Source organism: Hyla sarda, chromosome 4, assembly GCF_029499605.1.
Source record: "Hyla sarda isolate aHylSar1 chromosome 4, aHylSar1.hap1, whole genome shotgun sequence".
Lineage (NCBI taxonomy): Eukaryota > Metazoa > Chordata > Amphibia > Anura > Hylidae > Hyla > Hyla sarda.
The window spans coordinates 218,232,901-218,255,040 of NC_079192.1; the positions used below are offsets into that span (position 1 = coordinate 218,232,901).

Sequence of the window (22,140 nt, forward strand, 5' to 3'; positions counted from 1 at the left end):
AACCTTCAGCTGTGGCAAAATGACAACTCCCAGAATGCACTTACAGACCGTACATGGTGGGAGTTGTAGTTTAACAGCTGTAGACACACGTGGGGAAAACAGACTAGCTGAGTGATTACAACCAATGTGCCTCCAGCTGTTGCAAAACTACAACTCCCAACATGTACGGTCTGTCAGTGCATTCTGGGAGTTGTTTGACTGGCTTTTTCAGAATGAAATACTTAAAATTTTCTAATGAAGGCAATTGCAAAACCTATTGTTTTTGCATGCTTTACAACGTATCAAATGTTTTTGTGTCTGACAGTGCCCATTTGAGGGGTCAAGAAAGTGAGTTTATGCAGGCTACTGATCTTGTTTTGGGATTTGGTATTTAACATTTCAACTTGCTTATATTTTCATATTGTAGGTTCGGCATATAGTTGAAGAAGGAACAATTCATTTATATATTTATTCAATTTCAAACATTCCAAAAGGTGCAGAAGTTACGATTGCATTTGACTTTGATTATGCAAATTGGTAAGTCGGGTATTTTATCTGGTTATGCAGTGTAAATGGTTTAGTTCTGAATGTCCTCAATTACAGGATTTATTTTAAGTGAAATTACACTTAAATTAACAGTTTATTAAAAGAAATGTTACTACTGCTGTTCTAGTTTTCTTCAATTATTCCTCATGTGAAATTCACCTGGAAAACTGCATGTATTGTATAATTTTTTATTTATTTTTTTTTCCCCAGCAAATACAAGGTGGATTGTGCATGTCTCAAAGACAATCCGGAGTGCCCAGTGCTACGATCCAGTTTTGAACCAACAGAAAATTTTAACAGTGGTTATGATACTAGGAGAAAAAAAGGAAGGAAAGAAAAGGATATATCTAAAGAGAGAGAGACTCAAAATCAAAACCTTCTTATAGACAATGATGTAGCAATTGGCAAACTGAAAACACCAGATAAACAGAGGAAGCTTTCCCCTCTTCGACTGTCCATATCTAACAACCAGGTAAGGCTTTATTACTGTCTTTTAGGTTAATAAGTTTGACCTTTTTATTTTTCCCTTAACGACATCGGATGTAAATGTACGTCATGGTGCGGTGGTACTTAACGCACCATAACGTACATTTATGTCATGACCGCGAGCACCAGAACGGCTATCAGCAGCCGGGGACCTGCCAATAATGGCGGACATCAGCGATCTCCCCGATGTCCGCCATTAATCCCTCAAATGCTCTGATCAATACAGATCGCAGTAGTGTGGCCATGGGGATCCGATCATCTGTAATGTCGGCCGGAGGTCCCCTTACATGCCTCTGGCCGTCTCCTGGTATCTCCTGCTCTGGTCTTAGATCGAGCAAACTAGAGCAGAAGATGACAGATAATACTAATCATTGCTATGCCCTATGCAAAGCACTGAACAGCATTAGCAATCAATTGATTGTTATAAATAGTCCCTTATGAGGACTATTAAAGTGTGTAAAAATAAATAAAAAAAGGAAAAAATATATTTATAAAATATGTATAAAAAAAAAAATTTGAAAGATCCCCTTCCCCAATAAAAAGGTAAAATGTCTGTTTTTCACATTTTACCCCCTAAAAGTGTAAAAAATAAATTTAATAAACATATTTGGTATTGCCGCGTGCGTAAATGTCTGAACTATTAAAATATGTTAATTATCCCATATGGGGAACTGCGTAAACTTAAAAAAAAAATTGCTGCTTTTGTCACATCATATTCCCCATAAAATTAATATAAAGTGTATTAAAAGTTTTATATATGCAAATGTGGTATTAAAAAAAAGTACATATTACAGCGCAAAAAATGAGCCCTCATACCGCTGCTTATACAAAAAATGTTATAGGGCGTCAAAATAGAGGGATTTTCAAACGTACTAATTTCGTTAAAAAGTTTGAGGTTGGTTTTTTTTTTTTTTTTTAAGCAGCACAGTAATAGAAAAGTATTTAATCATGGGTATCATTTTAATCGTATTGACCCACAGAATAAAGAAAACCATGTTATTTGTACCATAAATTCTACGGCGTGTAAACCAAACCTTCCAAAATTTGCTAAATCCCACCCCCTTTTTTTTTTCATTTCACCACAAAAATATTATTTTTTGGGTTGCGCCATACATTTTATGGTAAAATTAGTGATGTCATTACAAAGGTAAACTGGTCGCGCAAAAGATAAGCCAGTGATGGCGAATACTAGTGATGGCGAACCTATGGCCACAGGCCCCCGTCACATTCCGGACATCCCTGTGTCCCGAAAGGTCATGTCCCGGTTACCTCTCTGCAGTCCCGCGTTAGCTTTAAAAACGCAGGGACCGCCAGGAGGTAGAGCACGCAGGGACGTCACTTCACTGATGTCCCATGCGTGCGCCCGTAAAGCAGAACGGAGCATCGGGGAGGACCGAGGATGACGCGCGCATGGTAAGTGACCAGCGGGACGTCATCTTCGGTGTTCCGACACAGACCAGACATACATCCTCCAGCCATACACTGTGTATGGCTGGAGGCTGTATGTCTGTGGGGGGACACTGCCTGCCTAATGTGGGGGCGCTCTGCCTGCCTAATGTGGGGGGAACTTTACTGCCAACCTTGTGGGGGGGAATTATACTGCCAACCTAATGTGGGGGAACTATACTGCACCCAATGTGGGGGAACTATACTGCCAATCAAATGTGGGGAACTATAGTACACCCAATGTAGGGGAACTATACTGCCAACCCTAATGTGGGGAACTATACTGCCAACCCTAATGTGGGGGAACTATACTGCCAACCCTAATGTGGGGGAACTATACTGCCACCCTAATGTGGGGGAACTATACTGCCAACCTAATGTGGGGGAACTATACTGCCAACCTAATGTGGGGGAACTATACTGCCAACCTAATGTGGGGGAACTATACTGCCAACCTAATGTGGGGGAACTATACTGCCAACCTAATGTGGGGGGAACTATACTGCACCTAATGTGGGGGGACTGTACTGCACCTAATGTGGGGGAACTATACTGCCAAGCTAATGTGTATTCTGATTTCATTGCTGTGCTGGCACTTTGAGGGGAAAAAAGTTGGCGTGCATTATGGTTCGTGCACTCGGGCTCAAAAAGGTTTGCCACCACTGCCTTATACTCATCTGTAAATGAAAATATAAAAGTTATGTTTTTTAGAAGGCGAGGAGGAGAAAAACGAAAATGCAAAAATAAAATTGGTCTGGACTAGAGATGAGCGAACTTACAGTAAATTTGATTAGTTGCGAACTTCTCGGCTCGGCAGTTAATGAGAACCTCGGATGAGAGCCGAGAAGTTCGTGACAAATCGAATTTACTGTAAGTTCGCTCATCTCTAGTCTGGTCCTTAAGGCCAAAATGGGCCTCTTGACCAAATAATTGATTGAGTATATTGTTGGCATGTACTAGGAGTCCTCCTACACAATGCATTCTAGGTTGCAGTTTTTGCTCATGATTGCTGCTAATCTCAGGCTGCACTTGGCCTTGCCTCGCTAAGGCTGTGTTCCCACATTTTACATTTTTCCTTCATTTCTTTTACACAGTCAGAACTATGAATTGACTGGGGCTCTGAAATGTTTCTAAATTGACTTGATGGAATTCATATAATTGTTGTTTTTAGGGATCGACCGATATCGTTTTTATTGGGCCGATACCGATAATCGGTGCAGGTTAGGGCCGATAGCCGATAACTTATACCGATATTCTGGTATAAGTTATTTGCTTTTTATCCCCCCGCGACACCACTGCAGATCATTGATTAAAAGTGGGCGCTTTAAATCAATGCACTGCAGTGGCTTTTGCGGTGCCATAGGCTGCCGCTGCCACCCGCTTCTCTCCCCCTGCCTGTCCGGGGGTCCTGAGTCCTATCACCGCCAGCGCTCTCCCTCCCCCCCCCCCCCCCCCGCCGCCACACCGCTCCCTCCCCCCACCGCCGCACCGCTCGCCGCGCCGCCCCGGCCCCATTGCCTCCCCCATGCCCGGTTTTATAATTACCTGGGCCCGGGGTCCACTCTACATCTGGCTCCGGTGGCGTCCTCCTGAGCTGTCACTGTGCGGACTGACTGTGACGTCACGTCGCTCGTCATTGCGCACAGCGTAACGCATGATGCAGCAGAAGCCAGAAGTTGCGTGGGCCCCGGGAACAGGTAATTATAAAACTGGGGATGGGGGAGGCAATGGGGCCGGTGCGGTGGGGGTGCGACACGGCAGGGGGGCGGGGGATGGGCGGTCGCGGTGCGGTGGGGTCCGGTAGTTGCCGATACCGATTTTGGACTTTGGATTTTTTTTTGCGCGTACGCCATTGACCGAGCGGTTTAATTAGATATATTTTTGTAATTCGGACATTTCCGCACGCGGTGATACCATATATGTTTATTTTTATTTATCCTTTGGATAGGGGATAAGATGCCAGGGGCTGAGTACCCCTTTAAGTTAAATTAACATTTTCGCTGGACAACCTAATTGAATGGAGGAAACATGGAACAACGTAACTTTTACTGTGCTTTATAAAGAATTTTAAAAGAAAGTTAACATTTTTTCCATAATTTTATTTTTGTCAAAGTTTAGGAAAACCACTTTTTTAGGAAATTTTTTTTATTCGTTTTATTGGAACAGTAAAAATCCACCGGTTTATAGTAGGGAGAGCATCAATACAGAGGTATTAACCCCTTAAGGACTGAGCCCCTTTTCACCTTAAGGACCAGAGCATTTTTTGAACATCTGACCACTGTCACTTTAAACATTAATAACTCTGGAATGCTTTTAGTTATCATTCTGATTCCGAGATTGTTTTTTCGTGACATATTCTACTTTAACATAGTGGTAAAATTTTGTGGTAACTTGCATCCTTTCTTGGTGAAAAATCTCCAAATTTGATCTAAAAAAAAGTAAATTTAGCATTTTTCTAACTTTGAAGCTCTCTGCTTGTAAGGAAAATGGATATTCAAAATAATTTTTTTTTTTGGTTCACACATACAATATGTCTACTTTATGTTGGCATCATAAAATTTATGAGTTTTTACTTTTGAAAGACACCAGAGGGTTTCAAAGTTCAGCAGCAATTTTGACATTTTTCACTTCAAACTCACTATTTTTCAGTGACCAGTTCAGTTTTGAAGTGGATTTGAAGGGTCTTCATATTAGAAATACCCCACAAATGACCCCATTATAAAAACTGCACTCCCCAAAGTATTCAAAATGACATTCAGTAAGTGTTTTAACCCTGTAGGTGTTTCACAGGAATAGCAGCAAAGTGAAGAAGATTCAAAATCTTCATTTTTTACACTCGCATGTTCTTGTAGACCCAATTTTTACATTTTTGCAAGGGGTAAAAAGGAGAATTTTTTTTACTTGTATTTGAAACCCAATTTCTCTCGAGTAAGGACATACCTCATATGTCCATGTAAAGTGTTCGGCGGGCGCAGTAGAGGGCTCAGAAGGGAAGGAGCGACAAATGGTTTTGGGGGGCATGTCACCTTTAGGAAGCCCCTATGGTGCCAGAAAGGAAAAAAAAAAACACATGGCATACCATTTTGGAAACTAGACCCCTCGGGGAACATAACAAGGGGTGAAGTGAACCTTAATACCCCACAGGTGATTCACGACTTTTGTATATGTGTAAAAAAATATATATATTTTTACCTAAAATGCTTGGTTTCCCAAAAATTTAACATTTTTAAAAAGGGTAATAGCAGAAAATACCCCCCAAAATTTGAAGCCCAATTTCTCCCGATTCAGAAAACACCCCATATGGGGGTGAAAAGTGCTCTGCTGGCGCACTACAGGTCTCAGAAGAGAAGGAGTAAAATTTGGCTTTTTGAAAGCAAGTTTTGCTCTGGGGGCATGCCGCATTTAGGAAGCCCCTATGGTGCCAGAACAGCAAAAAAAAAAAAACACATGGCATACCATTTTGGAAACTAGACCCCTCGGGGAACTTAACAAGGGGTAATGTGAACCTTAATACCCCACAGGTGATTCACGACCTTTGCATATGTAAAAAAAAAAAAAAAATGTTTTTACCTAAAATGCTTGGTTTCCCAAAAATTTAACATTTTTAAAAAGGGTAATAGCAGAAAATACCCCCCACAATTTGTAACACAATTTCTCCAGAGTACGGCGATACCCCATATGTGACCCTAAACTGTTGCCTTGAAATACGACAGGGCTCCAAAGTGAGAGCTCAATGCGCATTTGAGGCCTAAATGAGGGATTTGCATAGGGGTGGACATAGAGTTATTCTACGCCAGTGATTCCCAAACAGGGGGCCTCCAGCTGTTGTAAAACTCCCAGCATGCCTGGACAGTCAGTGGCTATCTGGCAATACTGGGAGTAGTTGTTTTGCAACAGCTGGAGGCTCCGTTTTGGAAACAGTGCCATACCAGACGTTTTTCATTTTTATTGGGGAGGGGGGCTGTGTTGGGGTATGTGTATATGTAGTGTTTTGTACTTTTTATTTTATTTTTTGTTAGTGTAGTGTTTTTAGGGTACAGTCACACGGACGGGGGTTCACAGTAGTGCCGCAGCTCAAACTTGCAGCCAGATACTTACTGTAAACCTCCGCCCATGTGAGTGTACCCTGTACATTGACATTGGGGGGGGGGGGGGGGAGAAACATCCAGCTGTTGCAAAACTACAACTCCCAGCATGTACGGTGTATCAGTGCATGCTGGGAGTTGTAGTTTTGCAACAGCTGGAGGCACACTGGTTGTGAAACACAGAGTTTGGTAACAAACTCAGTGTTTTGCAACCAGTGTGCCTTCAGCTGTTGCAAAAGCTACAACCCCCAGCATGTACGGACAGCGGAAGGGCATGCTGGGACTTGTAGTTATGCAACAGCTGGAGACACACTGGTTTGCTACTTAACTCAGTGTTTCACAACCAGTGTGCCTCCAGCTGTTGCAAAACTACAACTCTCAGCAGTCACCGACAGCCAACGGGCAGTTGTAGTTATGCAACCTGCTGGGAGTTGTAGTTATGCAACCAGCAGATGCACCACTACAACTCCAAGCATGCACTTTAGCTGATGCCCTTTTTGCATGCTGGGAGCTGTTGCTAAGCAACAGCAGGAGGCTGTCACTCACCTCCAACAGATCCACGCCGCCGCAGCAAGTCAGTCCCTCACTGCCGCCGTCGCTCCTGGGGCCCCGATCCCAACAGGAACGCCGGGGATCGGGGTCCCCAGCTCCCGGGGGCCACTTCCCACATCCGATCATGTCCTCCGGAAGAGGGGCGGAGCGGGTTGCGGGAGTGACACCCGCTGCAGGTGCCCTGATTGGTCGGCCGGTAAACCGGCCGACGAATCAGGGCGATCGTGAGGTGGCACCAGTGCCACCTCACCCCTGCTGGCTATGGCTGTTCGGGGCTGTCAGAGACGGCCCTGATCAGCCCGTAATTCCGGGTCACTGGAGACCCGATTGACCCGGAATCCGCCGCAGATCGCTGGTCTGAATTGTTTAGCGATCTGCGGCCATCGCAGACATGGGGGGGGTCATCATGACCCCTCTGGGCGATATTCCGGGACGCCTGCTGAACGTTTTCAGCAGGCATCCAGCACCGGCTCCCCTCCGGCTAGCGGCGGGGGCCGGAAATGTGCAGGGTGTATCCATACACCCTGTGTCCTTAAGGGCTTGGAAATGCCCTGTGTCATTAAAGGGGTAGTCCAGTGGTGAAAAACTTATCCCCTATCCTAAGGATAGGGGATAAGTTTGAGATCGCGAGGGGTCCAACCGCTGGGGCCCCCTGCGATCTCTCTGTACGGGGGCCAGGCTCTCCGGCCAGATAGCGGGTGTCTACCTCCGCACGAAGCGGCGGCCGACATGCCCCCTCAATACAGCTCTATGGCAGAGCCGGAGATTGCCGAAGGTAGCGCTTCGGCTCTGCCATAGAGTTGTATTGAGGGGGCGTGTCGGCCGCCGCTTCGTGCGGAGGTCGACACGCCCCCTTCCTGCGGGCTGTCGGGGCTCCGTACAGGAGATCGCAGGGGGCCCCAGCGGTCGGACCCCCCACGATCTCAAACTTATCCCCTATCCTTAGGATAGGGGATAAGTTGTTCACCACTGGACTACTCCTTTAAGGGGTTAAATACAGAGAAAATACAGTATACATCTCACGCATTGATGTATAAAGGTAATCGATCAAAGTGTATAATCGGAGAAAAATATATAGGATAGTCCAGCATAAACATATAAAAATAGAACACAAAACATAACTATTCAGTCCTGCAAATGTGCAAAACGTTTCGGTCTCTGTCCCAATCCGTCAAAAACAGATTATATTTCATACCGGATGCCTATGTCAAGGCTACCTGTACAATAAAGGGATAGAGAAAGGGGGGGGGAAGACATGGGTCAACCATAACTGCAGCACTCAACCAATCTGGAAAATGCCTGTTTGCTGAAAAGCACCTTAAGAACTGTGAGACTGTTAGGAACAAGGTTCTCTGGTCTGATTAAACCAAAAATAAACTTTGACTTCAATTGTCTGGAGGAAACCAGGCACTTCTCATCACCTGCCCAATACCATCCCTTCAGTGAAGCACTCAGACGGATCCCTCCAAGGAACAGCCCAGGATAAAAGCAGCGCACAAGACTTCAAAGGTAAAATGGTTTATTTACCCGGAATGCAACGCGTTTCGCTGGACAACCAGCTTCATCAGGCATGCCTGATGAAGCTAGTTGTCCAGTGAAACGCGTTGCATGCCGGGTAAATAAACCATTTTACCTTTTGAAGTCTTGTGCGCTGCTTTTATCCTGGGCTCTTCCTTGGAGGGATCCGTCTGAGTGCTTCACCTGTGTTGCCAGGAGCGGCTGCCGTTCTTCGCCCGTTGAAGGGTTATTCCACACTTTCACCATAGTTGTACTTGGTCGCAGTATAACTATACTCGGTGAGCATTTTTGCTTGTTTTCCATCTCTTCTTTACAATACGTTATCACACTAGGAGCGCTCTACTTGTCTATATCCCTTCAGTGCAGCATGGTTGTTGCAGCATCATTCTGTTGGGGGGGGGTTTTCAGCCGTAAGGACAGGAATACTGGTCATGGTTGAGGGACAGCTTTATGAAGCAAAGTACATAGATAATCTTAACGAAAACCTGATCTTGAGCGCTCTGGACCAATACTGGCTGAAGGTTTGTCTTCAAAAAAGACAATAACCCTAAGCAGAAAGCAAGGACACACAGGAGTTTTCCTTAATCCACTCCTGTTAAAGAGGTGCTCCTCTGGAAAACATGTTTTCAAATCAACTGGTGCCAGAAAGTTAAACAGATTTTAAATTACATCTATTTATAAATCTTAAGTCTTCCAGTACTTATCTCCTGTATGCTCTAGAGAAAGTTGTGTAGTTCTTTCCAGTCAGACAGAAGTGGCAGGAGAGAGCACTGTGGTCAGTGTCGACAAGTGTCCAGAGCAGGAGAGGTTTGCTATGGGAATTTGTTTGTATTGTGGACAGTTCCTGACACGGACAGAGGTGTCAGCAGAGGGCACTGGGGCCAGACTGGAAAGAACTACACAACTTTCTCTGTAGTATACAGCAGCTAATAAGCACTGGAAGGGTTAACATTTTAAATGTCATTTACTAATCTGTTTAACTTTCTGGCACCAGTTGATTTGAAAACATTTCTTTTTCATCGGAGTACCCCCTTAAGTGGCCCAGGCAGAGCCCTGACTTGAATCGAATGTCTCTGGGAAGACTTAAAAATGGCTGTCCACCGGCAGTCCCCATCCAGCCTGGCAGAGCTTCAGAGGATCTACAGAGTTAAAGAATGGAAGAAAAAAAATCCCAAATCCAGGTGCAAACTTTGTGGCATCATACCCAAGAAAACTGGAGACTGTAATCATTGCTGCAGGTGCTTTAAGTAAAGAGTCTGAATACTTACGCATGTAATTTTTTGCAACATAGCAAAGTGAAAAGCTCTGTTTATAAAAAATACACTGTTGAAAAAAATATTATTTTTATATACTAAAACCAGTATAATTTAGCGTATGGGTATGTTCAGACGTACAGAATCTGGTGCATATTTTCTGCAGCTGATTTTGCTATCCATTAAAGGAAAACTGTCAGTAAACTCCCCCTGCACTAACCAGAGGTACTGGCTGGTAGTGCGGGGGACGCTGATCAATGTGCTGCCTACCATGCCCCGATCCGCTCCGCCATTCGCCAGTTATCTTCATTATTCTTCAGGATATGCAAATCAGCTGCTAACTGGCACAAGGCACCTTCAGGCACTCTGACATCAGCACCGCACGTCCGCAGCGTGGCCCGGCTTATGAATATTCATCCTCTCCCTCCTCATTGGAGTCCAGTACAGGGAGGGTAGAAATATTCATAAGCCAGGCAGCGCTGACGCCGGAGTGCCAGAAGGAGCCTTGTTAACCCCGCCTGTGCCAGTTAGCAGCTCATTTGCGTATGCAGATGAATGACGATAATGGGTGAACGGCGGGGCGGATCGGGGCATGGTAGGCAGCATATTGATCAATGTCCCCTGCACTACCAGCCAGTACCTCTGGTTAGTGTGGGGGGAGTTTACTGACAGTTTTCCTTTTAAAGTTAATGGGCAGCAGAATCGGCAGAACAAAATATGCAGCAGACCCTGTGCGTCTGAACGTACTCTAAGGGGCCATTTCCCAGTTTCTTTTTTTTTGGTGTTGGGTTGTCACCATATGTAAAATACAAGAAAACAACTGAAAGTTACTGCTAAGAAATGAATTTAGGACATTGTACCACTCAGTCATTTACCAATAGTGTAGAAGTTTTGAATTATGTTGATCACTGATGAAAATTCTAGTAATGTATTTATTTATATTACTTTATAAATCACCCATGTAACCTTACAGAAGGTCTTATTTTAGCATTTTGTAAGCTTTTAAATGTGTTTTCCAATAATCTTAAAAAAAAAAAATAAATAAATAAATTGTATACAAACTGGGGTTCAAAATAAAACATGGTTTGCCGCTGCTGCTGGGGTGTCCACCAGCAGAAGTGCTGTGGTGGTATCCTTGTGCATTGCACACAACACACTGCAGCCAATCACTGGCCTCCATGGTCCTGTGCTGTACTTGCAGAAAGAGAATGCTGAGGCCACTAATTGGCTGCATTGTCTTCTGCACAATGTCATTGCAGTATTTCAGGCAGATCTTGAGTAAATGTGTTTTACCCCTTTCTCAGCCTGATACAACTACTGGAAAACCCCTTTAACTACATGCTGGGTGGAACCACTTCTATTAAATTAATGAACTGTCATTTATCCTGTTGCTTCTTGACCCAAGTAACCTTGCAATTTCAGTAATTGGCAGTTTTTCCTTAAATGAGTACTCCAGAGGATAAGGGATAAGTTATAGATCGCGGGGGGGGGTCCGAGCGCTGGGCCCCCCGGGATCTCCTGGATGGGGCCGCGGCAGTCTGCAGGAAGTGCAGTTTCGTCCCCAGCAGAAAGCCGCAGCAGACATGCCCACTCCATGTATCTCTGAGGTACATGGAGGGGGCGGAACACCCCCTTTCCAGAATACTGCTGCGGCCCCGTCCAGGAGATCCTGGGGGCCCCAGTGCTTGGATCCACTGCGATCTATAACGTTATCCTCTATCCTTCAGATAGGGGATGTTTATTGCACTACAGAAGACCTTTAAATAGATCAGTAGCTATTTTAGTCTTAGTATCCCTTAAGTAGTGCAGTAGAGCTTCTATAAAGCAGTCATTTCCATCTTTCAGGAGCCAAATTTTATTGATGATATAGAAGAAAATACACCTGTTAGCAATGAAGTAGAAATGGAATCTGAGGAGCAAATTGCAGAGAGGAAAAGGAAGATGGTAAGTTGGGAAGATATTAGCTAGTTAATGTCACTTGGTTTAAGTGACCATTGCCCTTCCCATGCGGACTGTTGCTTCCTCTTATCCTTAAGAACTAAATCATTTTAAGGCTAGGTTTGCACACAGGTTTTTTTTTCTGGCTACCCCCCCCCCCCCCCCCCCTTATAGCCAAACCCAGAGGAGTATTCAAGAATGGGAAATATTACAGAAGGACTTATACTTTTCCTTCCTGCTGAATCCACTTCTCACTTTGGCTCAAAAAAATGCAATGGCAGTTTTCAGAAACAAAAAATGCCAAAAAAAAACCTGTGTGGAAACCCAGCCTTATGATTGCTTCCTTTTTGTGCATCATTTGCTAATAAATGGCTTGCTTGGTGCATTCATTCCAGATGGCTCTTAAATTTTATGAAGTAAAATATGGTAAACTGTTATCTGTATCACTTTCATGTCTTTCTCCCTATATTCAAAATGGTCAGAGGTGATGCTAGTTGTGCTTTAAAAAAATAGAAATAAATAAATAAATAAAAAGATATCCTATTTCTTTACTACTTTTATTGGTTACTAAATGATTGCACCTTTCAGGAGGTATTATAAGACTTGAATGAAATAAGTGTCATGACAGTGCAACAGATGTATCTAAGCTTTTCTTTTTGGTGATCCAAGTGTTTGGTTGGGTGCCGAGGTCGCTTCCTCCTAATGGCCCTGCCTCATACTTAAAATTATGTTCCTAGGTTTCTGAATTGTAGCATACAGAACAAGGCTTTTTTTAATTAAATTTTGTTTGTGTGGAAGTGTTTTGTGCATACCAAAAATGGTTGTAAAAGCCAGATAGGTCTCCCCTAATGCTAATATCACATTTGAGTGGCCTGGCAAGAAGTGCAGTCATAGTTAAAGGGGTACTCCAGTGGAAAACAAATATATTTTTTTTAACCCCTTAAGGACTCAGTGTTTTTCAGTTTTTGCATTTTCGTTTTCTTCCTCCTTACCTTTTAAAAATCATAACCCTTTCAATTTTTCACCTAAAAATCCATATTATGGCTTATTTTTTGCGCCACCACTTCTACTTTGCAGTGACATTAGTCATTTTAACCAAAAATCCACGGCGAAACGGAAAAAAAAACCATTGTGCGACAAAATTGAAGAAAAACTAAATTTTGTAACTTTTGGGGGCTTCCGTTTCTACGCAGTGCATTTTTCGGTAAAATGACACCTTATCATTATTCTGTAGGTCCATACGATTAAAATGGTACCCTACTTATATAGGTTTGCTTTTGTCGTACTTCTGGGGAAAAATTATAACTACATGCAGGAAAAAAAATTTGTTTGAAAATGTCCTCTTCTGACCCCTATAACTTTTTTTTTTTTTTATCCCGCATATGGGGATGTTTTTCTCGCCATGATTTGAAGTTTTTATTGGTACCATTTTTGTTTAGATCGCTTTTTATTCATTTTTTTTATGGTATAAAAAGTGACCAAAAATACGCTTTTTAAATTTTTTTTTACTTGTACGCCTTTGATCATGCGGTTTAATTAACAATATATTATAGTTTGGACATTTACACACGCGGCGATACCACACATGTTTTATATTTTTATTTACATAGTGTGGTGCTTTTTGTTTTTTTTCTGGGGTTCATTCTGACTTTTTATTTTTAGGGAAGGGGTTAAATCACATTTATTAACACTACTTTTTTGCAATGTTATAGCCCCCATGGGGGCTATAACATTGCACACACTGATCTTACACGGTTTACTGCCATGCATTAAATGGGTTAGCCAGGAAAAAAACTTTTTTTTTTTTTTTATATCAACTGGCTCCAAATAGTTAAACAGATTTGTTAATTCTATTAAAAAATCCGAATCCTTTCAGTACTTATGAGCTTCTGAAGTTAAGGTTGTTCTTTTCTGTCTAAGTGCTCTCTGATGACACGTCTCGGGAAACGCCCAGTTTAGAAGCAAATCCCCAATGCAAACCTCTTCTAAACTGGGCGGTTCCCGAGACACATGTCATCAGAGAGCACTTAGACAGAAAAGAACAACCTTAATCTTTTCAGTACTTATGAGCTTCTGAAGTTAAGATTTTTTTAGTAGAAGTAATTTACAAAATCTGTTTAACTTTCTGGAGCCAGTTGATATATAAAAAAAAGGTTTTTTTCCTGGATAACCCCTTTAACATGGCACTGATCAGTCTGGATCTCTGGCACGGAGCAGTCATTTGGCAATCGGACACGCAGGGGGCAGGTAGGGATCCTCCTAGTGTCTTGCAAGCTGTTCAGGAGGCCGCGATTTCACTTCAAATGCAGCAGTCAACTTTGATCGCCGCGTCTGAAGGGTTAATACCAGGCATCACAGCGATCGGGGATGTCCTGTATTAGCTGTGGGTCCCAGTCCTTGATTGCCGGCGGGACCGACCCGATATGACGCGGGGTCACTGCGGGTCAGGACGTGAATATGCGTCCTGCGTCGTTAAGGAGTTAATCGACTGGTGCCAGAAAGTTATACAGATTTGTAAATTACTTCTATTAAAAAAATCCTAATCCTTCCAGTACTTTTTAGCTGCTATATGCTACGGAGGAAGCTGTGTAGTTCTTACCAATCTAACCACAGTGCTCTCTGCTCTGCACAGACACCTCTGTATCAGGAACTTTTTCATTTTTCCGTATAAGCGGCAGTATGAGGGCTCATCTTTTGTTACATGATCTTTACTTTTTATTGTGATACCACATTTGTGTATATAAAACTTCTATTTAAAAATTTTATTTTTTTAAAATAAAATGTGACAAAAGCAGCAATTTTGTCCCTTTTTTTTTTCAGCAATACCAAATATGTATAAATTTTTTATTTTTTTTCTTACACTTTTTAGGGGTAGAATGGGAAAAAGGGACATTTTACATTTTAATTGGGGAGGTGATTTTTCAAATTGTTATAACTTTTTTTTTTATTTCTTGATTTTTACACTTTAAATAGTCCCCGAATGGGACTATTTATAGCAATCAGTTGATTGCTAATATTTTTCAATGCTATGCATAGGGCATAGCACTGATCAGTTTTATCGGATATCTTCTGCTCTGGTCTGCTCCATCTCAGACCAGAGCAGAAGTAGCCAGGAAGGCAGCGGAGGCAGGTGAGGTTACCTCAGTCCACCATGTTAGCTGATCTGTAAAATGCTGCCGCAGATGCCGTGATCTGTATTGATCACAGCATCTGAGGGGTTAATAGCAGACATCCGCGCGATCGTGGAATGCCGGTCATTACCGGTGGGTCCTTTACCTGACGCACATGTCCCGATCATCGCTTCGATGCTCGCGGTCACGTACTGGACGTAAATGTATGTCCTGGTGTGCAAAGTACCGCCGCACCAGGACGTACATTTACGTCCGTGGTCATTAAGGGGTTAACTGTGAAAACGAACATTAGCAATTTTTGCTATGCATACTTGATAGCTGCTTTCCAAGAAAAAAAAAATGCCCAGATTTATCTGTCCAATCACAGCCCAGCGTTCATTCCACTGGAGCTCATTAAAATATTAAAGTTGAGCTGTGACTGGTTTCTACGTGCAAAACCAGACAGTTTTTGGTTTCAGACACATTGATAAATCTGGGCCAATATTTCAAATGTTTCTTTAATAATGCTTTGTTTTAGAAGCTTAGTTTGTAGCCTTTTGTTGCAATATCTTAGAATTGATAGCAAGATTTTACTTTATGCAGCTATAAATATGGTAAAATAATCCTATCAGAATGAATGACTGTACAAAGGAACCTGTCAGACTGCATTTTACTTCAGTACAGCCAAGTTTTGGGCACCTGTGGTATCTGTTCATCTGGTTCCTGGCTTCCATTGTGATCGGACATTTAGATGTATGAGTAGAGCAATTCTCAGGAATTGCCACAAAAAGAACGAACATAAAGGGGAACTCTTGTACAGAAGTTCTTATTCTCTATCCACATGATGGGATATAAATGTCTGATTGCAAGGTGTTCGACCACTACCTGTCACTCTGTAAAAGCTTTTGACATGTCCTAGAGACATGTCAAAAGTTTTCATCACTGACCAATTGCTAGAATGTGCAGTGAGGTAAGCACATTGCTTAGGACCTCTCTCCCCGCGCTCTATCTGTGGGACCAAGACGGATTTGCATCTTGAGACCATCTCTGTCCTGGGATTTAGAGCTGGGAAAGAACATGCTTAGCACCTTTACCATCCCTCTCTTCAATGTCCATTGACTTAAAGGGCTTATCCAGGTAAAAACTTTTATATATATAATATATATATATCTATATATCTATCTATATATATATATCAACATATTTGTAACATATTTGTAAATCCTAGATCCAGGTCCTTTTCGGTGGTCAGCAGCAGTGCCGGACATTGATATCTCTGTTTTCTGCCTATATTTGTAAATTACTTCTATTATAAAATCTTAATCCGTTCAGTATTTATGAGCTTCTAAAGTTATGGTTGTTCTTTTCTGTCTAAGTGCTCTCTGATGACACGTATCTCTGGAACCGCCCAGTTTAGAAGCAAATCTCCATAGCAAACCTTTTCTAAACTGGCGGTTCCCGAGGCACGTGTCATCAGAGAGCACTTAGACAGAAAAGAACAAACTTAACTTCAGAAGCTCATAGGTACTGAAAGGATTATGATTTTTTAATAGAAGTAATTTACAAATCTGTTTAACTTTCTTTAGCCAGTTGATATAGATAACAAAAAAAGTTTTTTCCTGGATAATCCCTTTAAACATTGCCGAAGCAATACAGTTTACTTTGGATTTATGGAGACAGTCGCTTGTGGTTGTACCCAAGGTTTCGATGTCCCTTTGGTAAAATGCAAGTTAAGAAAAAGAGGGAGCTCAACCCTATAATATGGGGGTGTTACTTACCAGCAAATGAAATAAACTCTTTAACAACAAGACAGAGATGCTGGAAATAGTGCACACCTCAACTACAATTCTCAAAAAAATAGACCTTAATCTTAATTGAGTGCAAATACATAACAAACAAGGGCATTAAAAACTATTAAAAAGCCTCCAATTGGAGGACACCACAACCTGGGAGAGGGGCCATGAATCCCCCCCTCACCATTGTCCCGTCCGCTGGTATATAATATGAATCCTGCTAAGTCTGGGAAGCTAGATAAAAAGCCACCAAAGCTAGATAAACCTTTGGTAAAATGCACACACAACTGCCATATATCCTGTGGATATGCCTTACATTTTCAGATGGGAATGCGCATATAGAATACGCCATACACTTTTTATGAGCCTCCCTGCTCCCCCACATGTGACCAAAGGAAACAACATTCAAATGATGAACAAGGGCTAAATGTAAAAAATAAGGACCAAATGACCCCTTTGTTCAGTAATTTTGACAAGTTTGTCCATTTTGAATCTATGGACAGGAAATTGATTCCTTAATCCATCCTATCCCATGAAACATAATGTTTTCCAAATAATGAACACGTTCTGTGCTTTTAGTTGACATACCCCCTGATAGCTCTTGCTGATTTGTTTTTCATCAGACCTAGCATTGTAATAGTGACCTGTGCTCATGCCTTGAACTGCATCAAGAATCTGCAGCAGATTCTTGACATGTCGTGAATTGTCAGATCTGCAATACATCCTTTCAATGTTGGATCCTTTTTTTTTTTTTTTTTTTTTTTTGCACTATGTATATTTAACAAATAAAGAAAACCATTATAATGATAAATGACAGATCCATCCCTTTGATGTACAGTACTAGTTAAGTGATGGATCTGTCATTTTACAATTTACTCTAATCTAAATGTTCTTCAGGAACAATCTGGAAGATTTATGAAAACCTGTCCAAAGGAAAAGTTGCAGAATTGCCCATAGCAACCAATCTGATTGTGTTTTTCTTAGGCCTTTTCAAAAATGAAAGGCAATCTGATTGGTTCCTATGGGCAACTCTGCAGCTTTTCCTCTGTACTGGTTTTGATAAATCTCCCCCAATCTGCCTAAACCACTTTCAAATCTAGCATGAGAAACTTATTCCATTTCTTTTTTTTTTTTTTTTTAATTAAATTTTTTTTAATACTTGTTTGTAATAAGAACTAAAAAAAATATACATTGATATTTCTTTATGTAGACAAGAGAGGAAAGAAAGATGGAGGCTATTCTTCAAGCATTTGCTAGACTGGAAAAGCGAGAAAAAAGAAGAGAACAGGCTTTAGAGAGAATTAGCACAGCTAAAACTGATGTCAAACCTGAATCAAAAGATGTACAAGTTCTTAATGATCCGGAACTCCCTCAGGTAAATTTTTTTTTTTTTACCACCTGTCCGAGGCATTGTGTGCGTCATAAATGTTGAATAAACTATGAAATTGAATGTTAAAATCTATACACCAATCAGCTTTCACACTAAAGCCACTTTTCCTGTAGCGTTCCGCTAACAGTTCTGATGTGTCAAAGCATATATTCCATTAGACTTCTGAAGAAGTCTTATCAGTTAACTTCTTTATAAACAAAATAAAATTAAAGTAATACTCCAAGGAGTTCTACAAGAGCACTGTGATACCCACAAGGAAATATGTAAGAGAAAAGAAATGAGCGATCACAATCAGGAATCAGTAGAATCATGAAGTCCCGTGAGTAAACGGCCCAACAACTAGCACACACCACACAACCACCCAGGGAAACCCCACAACACCATGCAAAAAGGATCATGCAAAATTACTGAGGGGAACTCACTCGCTCAGAAGGTACCACTGACTCCCCCAACAGCAACCATGGCATGTAGACCCTGTCGAACTTTTTGGGGCAATTACGACTAATATAATGGGGGAGATTCTCTGTTCCAGCAATATTATTCACACCTTTTTTTTATTTATTTATATTTTTTCTGCTCACATTTTTAAAGGTCTTTTGTGCTGCTTTGAAAATATGAAAATTCATTTACGCCCCACTTTTGTTTTTTTGTTTTTTTTGCAGCCATATTGGATTATTTTGAGCCAAAATTGCTGAGTTTGGTGCCAAAATCAGCTATTTTGGTGCCAAATTTTACATCCCAGAAAATTCTAGCGGAAACATGTCACGAAATATTCCATGGTTACTAGTGCCCAAACAGCGATAACTGTATAAATAAAACATTTCTGAGCTTAAATCTGAGTTGCAAGTGAAGTGACCAAGAAAAAAAAAAATGTAAATAAATACGGTATATAAAAAAAAATTTCCTTAACATTTTTCAATAATTTTTTTTTTTATAATTACTTAACCCCCTTGCACTTTCGTTTTTTCCTCCTTACCTTTTAAAAATCATAACCCTTTCAATTTTGCACCTAAAAATCCATATGGTGGCTTACTTTGTAATGATATCAGTCATTTTACCCAAAAATCTACTGCGAAATGGAAAAAAATATCATTGTGCGACAAAATTGAAGAAAAAACACCCTTTTGTAAATTTTGGGAACTTCTGTTTCTACGCCGTACATTTTTCAGTAAAAATGACACTTTTTATCTTCTGTAGGTCCATACAATTAAATTGATACCCTACTTATACAGGTTGAATTTTGTTTTATTTATTTATTTTTGACTTTTTTTTTCTATTTTTTGTTGTTGTACCCAGCTGTACAACATATGATTATTTTACATTTTTTTTATTACATTTTATTTAAAAAATGGGGAAAGGGGGAGATTTTAACTTTTTAACCCCTTAAGGACCACAGGTTTTTCCGTTTTTGACCTTTCGTTTTTTCCTCCTCACCTTTTAAAAATCATAACCCTTTCAATTTTGCACCTAAAAATACATATGGTTGCTTATTTTTTGTGCCACCAATTCTACTTTGGAGTGACATCAGTCTTTTTACCCAAAAATCTACAGCGAAACGGAAAAAAAAATCATTGTGCGACGAAATTGAAGAAAAAACGCCATTTTGTAACTTTTGGGGGTTTCTGTTTCTACACAGTACATTGACACCTTATCTTTATTCTGTAGGTCCATACGATTAAAATGATACCCTACTAATATAGGTTTGATTTTGTTGTAATTCTGTAAAAAATCATAACTACATGCAGAAAAATTTATACGTTTAAAATTGTCATCTTCTGACCCCTATAACTTTATTTTTCCACATATGGGGGCGGTTTGAGGGCTCATTTTTTGCGCCGTGATCTGAAGTTTTTAGCGGTACCATTTTTGTATTGATCGGACTTTTTGAGCGCTTTTTATTCATTTTTTCATGATATAAAAAGCGACCAAAAATACGTTATTTTGGACTTTGGAATTTTTCGTGGCGTACGCCATTGACCGTGCGGTTTAATTAATGATATATTTTTATAGTTTGGACATTTACGCACGTGGCAATACCACATATGTTTATATTTTTATTTACATTTTTTATTTTATTTTTTTTATGGGAAAAGGGGGGTGATTTGAACTTTTAAGGAAAGGGTTAAATCACATTTATGAACTTTTTTTTTACATTTTTATTTTTTATTTTTTTGCAGTGTTTAGCTCCCATAGCGACCTATAACACTGCACACACTGATTGCCAGCACTGTTCACTGCTAAGCCATAGCTTTGCAATGATCCGCATTATCGGCGGTCGATTGCTCAAGCCTGAATCTCAGGCTTGGAGCAATCAATCGCCGAGGGGACATGCCGGAGGCAGGTAAGAGGACTTCCGCTCGTGCCCCAGCTGTTCGGGACACCGCATTTTCACTGCGGTAGTCCCGATCAGCCCCGCTGAGCAGCCGGGCAGCTTTCACTTTCGGTTTAGACGCGGCGTTCAACTTTAAACGCCGCGTCTAAAGGGTTAATAGCGCGCGGCACCGAGATTGCTGCTGTGCGCTATTAGCCCCGGGTCCCGGCATCAGATACATGCCAGGACCGACCCGATATGACACAGGGTCACTGCGTGACCCCGCGTTATATCGCAGGAGCCGGTCAAGGGGTTAATTAAATTTTGTTAACAGCCGTGCCTGGCATTAGCCGTGGTTCCTGGCTGCCCGTAGCAACCGAGACCCAGCGGGTTGTACCTGTTCTCCGCTGGTGAGAACAGTTTAAACCCTGCGGGACCACAGCGTACAGATACGCCCTGAGTCCTCAAGAATTTGGGAACGGGGGTGTACTCCCTGCATCCCCAAGGTGTTATTTACCCACATTTTTGAGGGTTTGATGACATTTTCTCAATGGGATTAAGATCTGGGGAGTTGTCATGGTCTCAAAACTTGGTTACCACTTTGACCTTGCAACATGGTGCTCCATCATACTGGAAATACCACTGTTCAAAATTTGTCTAAAAATCTTTTTACAGTAGCTGTATCATCTTAAAGGGGTGTTCCCATGAAGCAAAGTTGGTAAAATAAAAAGTGTTCTACATATTTTTTAGGTAGATTGTGTTACTGTACTGTTCTTCATGGATCTGATCACTTCCTGTCTTTTTTCTCTGAACTGTGGACCTGTTGCCAGGCAACAGAGCTCACACACTTTTCCACAACTCCCCTTGCTTGCATACTCAGTAAAGATATATGAACAATATGCAATTGAACTGAGCATTCCTGACCATCTCAGTGGATGCCCGAAGATGGTCGTAGCTAAGGGCAACAGGGCAAAACAAAAAAGGCTTATGTGTGGATTAGTAAGTATTTATCTCTCAAACTGTAAATTTTCAGAACTGCTTGTACCTTAGAAGTATGTTTCATTTCACATAATGCTTCAGTTAAGACCAATTTATCTTCATGGTAAACCCCTTTTAATAGAACAGCTTATATTGAAATGTAGAAAACTAAGGAAAATAAGAAATGCCAGTGGTATTCAACTGGTGGACTGTGATCTAAATTTGGACAGTGGTTGCTAATTGTATGGACCAGCAAGCGGTAACTCCGCCGAAAGCTGACTGCCTCCCAGCATATTTGAGGAATCGGCAAAAGGAGGGATCCACCTGTTTGTTTTTAGTTGATGCCACTCTTTGCCACTCTATGTTGGTAATAAAAAGCATTATTATGTTTTCTAGGAACCAGTAAAAGAGGAGCCTGTCATCAAGCCTACCCCTGCCAAAATTAACCGCAACAAGCAAAGAAAAAGCTTTACTAGAAGCAGAACTCACATTGGTCAGCAGCGTCGTCGTCACAGGACTATCAGCACCTGCTCAGATGTTCAGCCATCTTCCCCAGATGTAGAGGTCACCCCACAACAAGTGGAACCTGAGACTAGCGCACTTGTAGAAGAGCCGGTCAATGAGAGCACTGCTACAGATGCTGTATCCGTTGCTGCAGAAACGGAGGAGGTTCCAGATGCAGAACCACTTGTACAAAACAAATGTCCATCAAAATACCCCAAAACAAAAAAGGTATGACCTCTTGATGAGCAATT

At 41.5% G+C, this 22,140-nt stretch overlaps 1 protein-coding gene across 7 annotated transcripts in view; it reads left to right on the forward strand.

Moving 5' to 3' along the window:
* KMT2E (lysine methyltransferase 2E (inactive)) overlaps positions 1-22,140 on the forward strand; it is a 141,641-nt gene that overhangs the window by 93,858 nt on the left and 25,643 nt on the right. For 6 of the 7 annotated variants that reach the window (XR_008892626.1, XM_056573524.1, XM_056573523.1 and 3 more), the window contains 5 exons: positions 407-516; positions 736-997; positions 11,711-11,809; positions 17,917-18,081; positions 21,782-22,117. Coding sequence is in view for 6 of the 7 variants with exons in the window: in XM_056573524.1 (XP_056429499.1) it covers positions 407-516; positions 736-997; positions 11,711-11,809; positions 17,917-18,081; positions 21,782-22,117 (972 nt within the window). In the remaining variant the exon portion in view is untranslated. The remainder of the gene's footprint in view (positions 1-406; positions 517-735; positions 998-11,710; positions 11,810-17,916; positions 18,082-21,781; positions 22,118-22,140) is intronic. The other variant, XM_056573527.1, reaches the window with a different exon arrangement.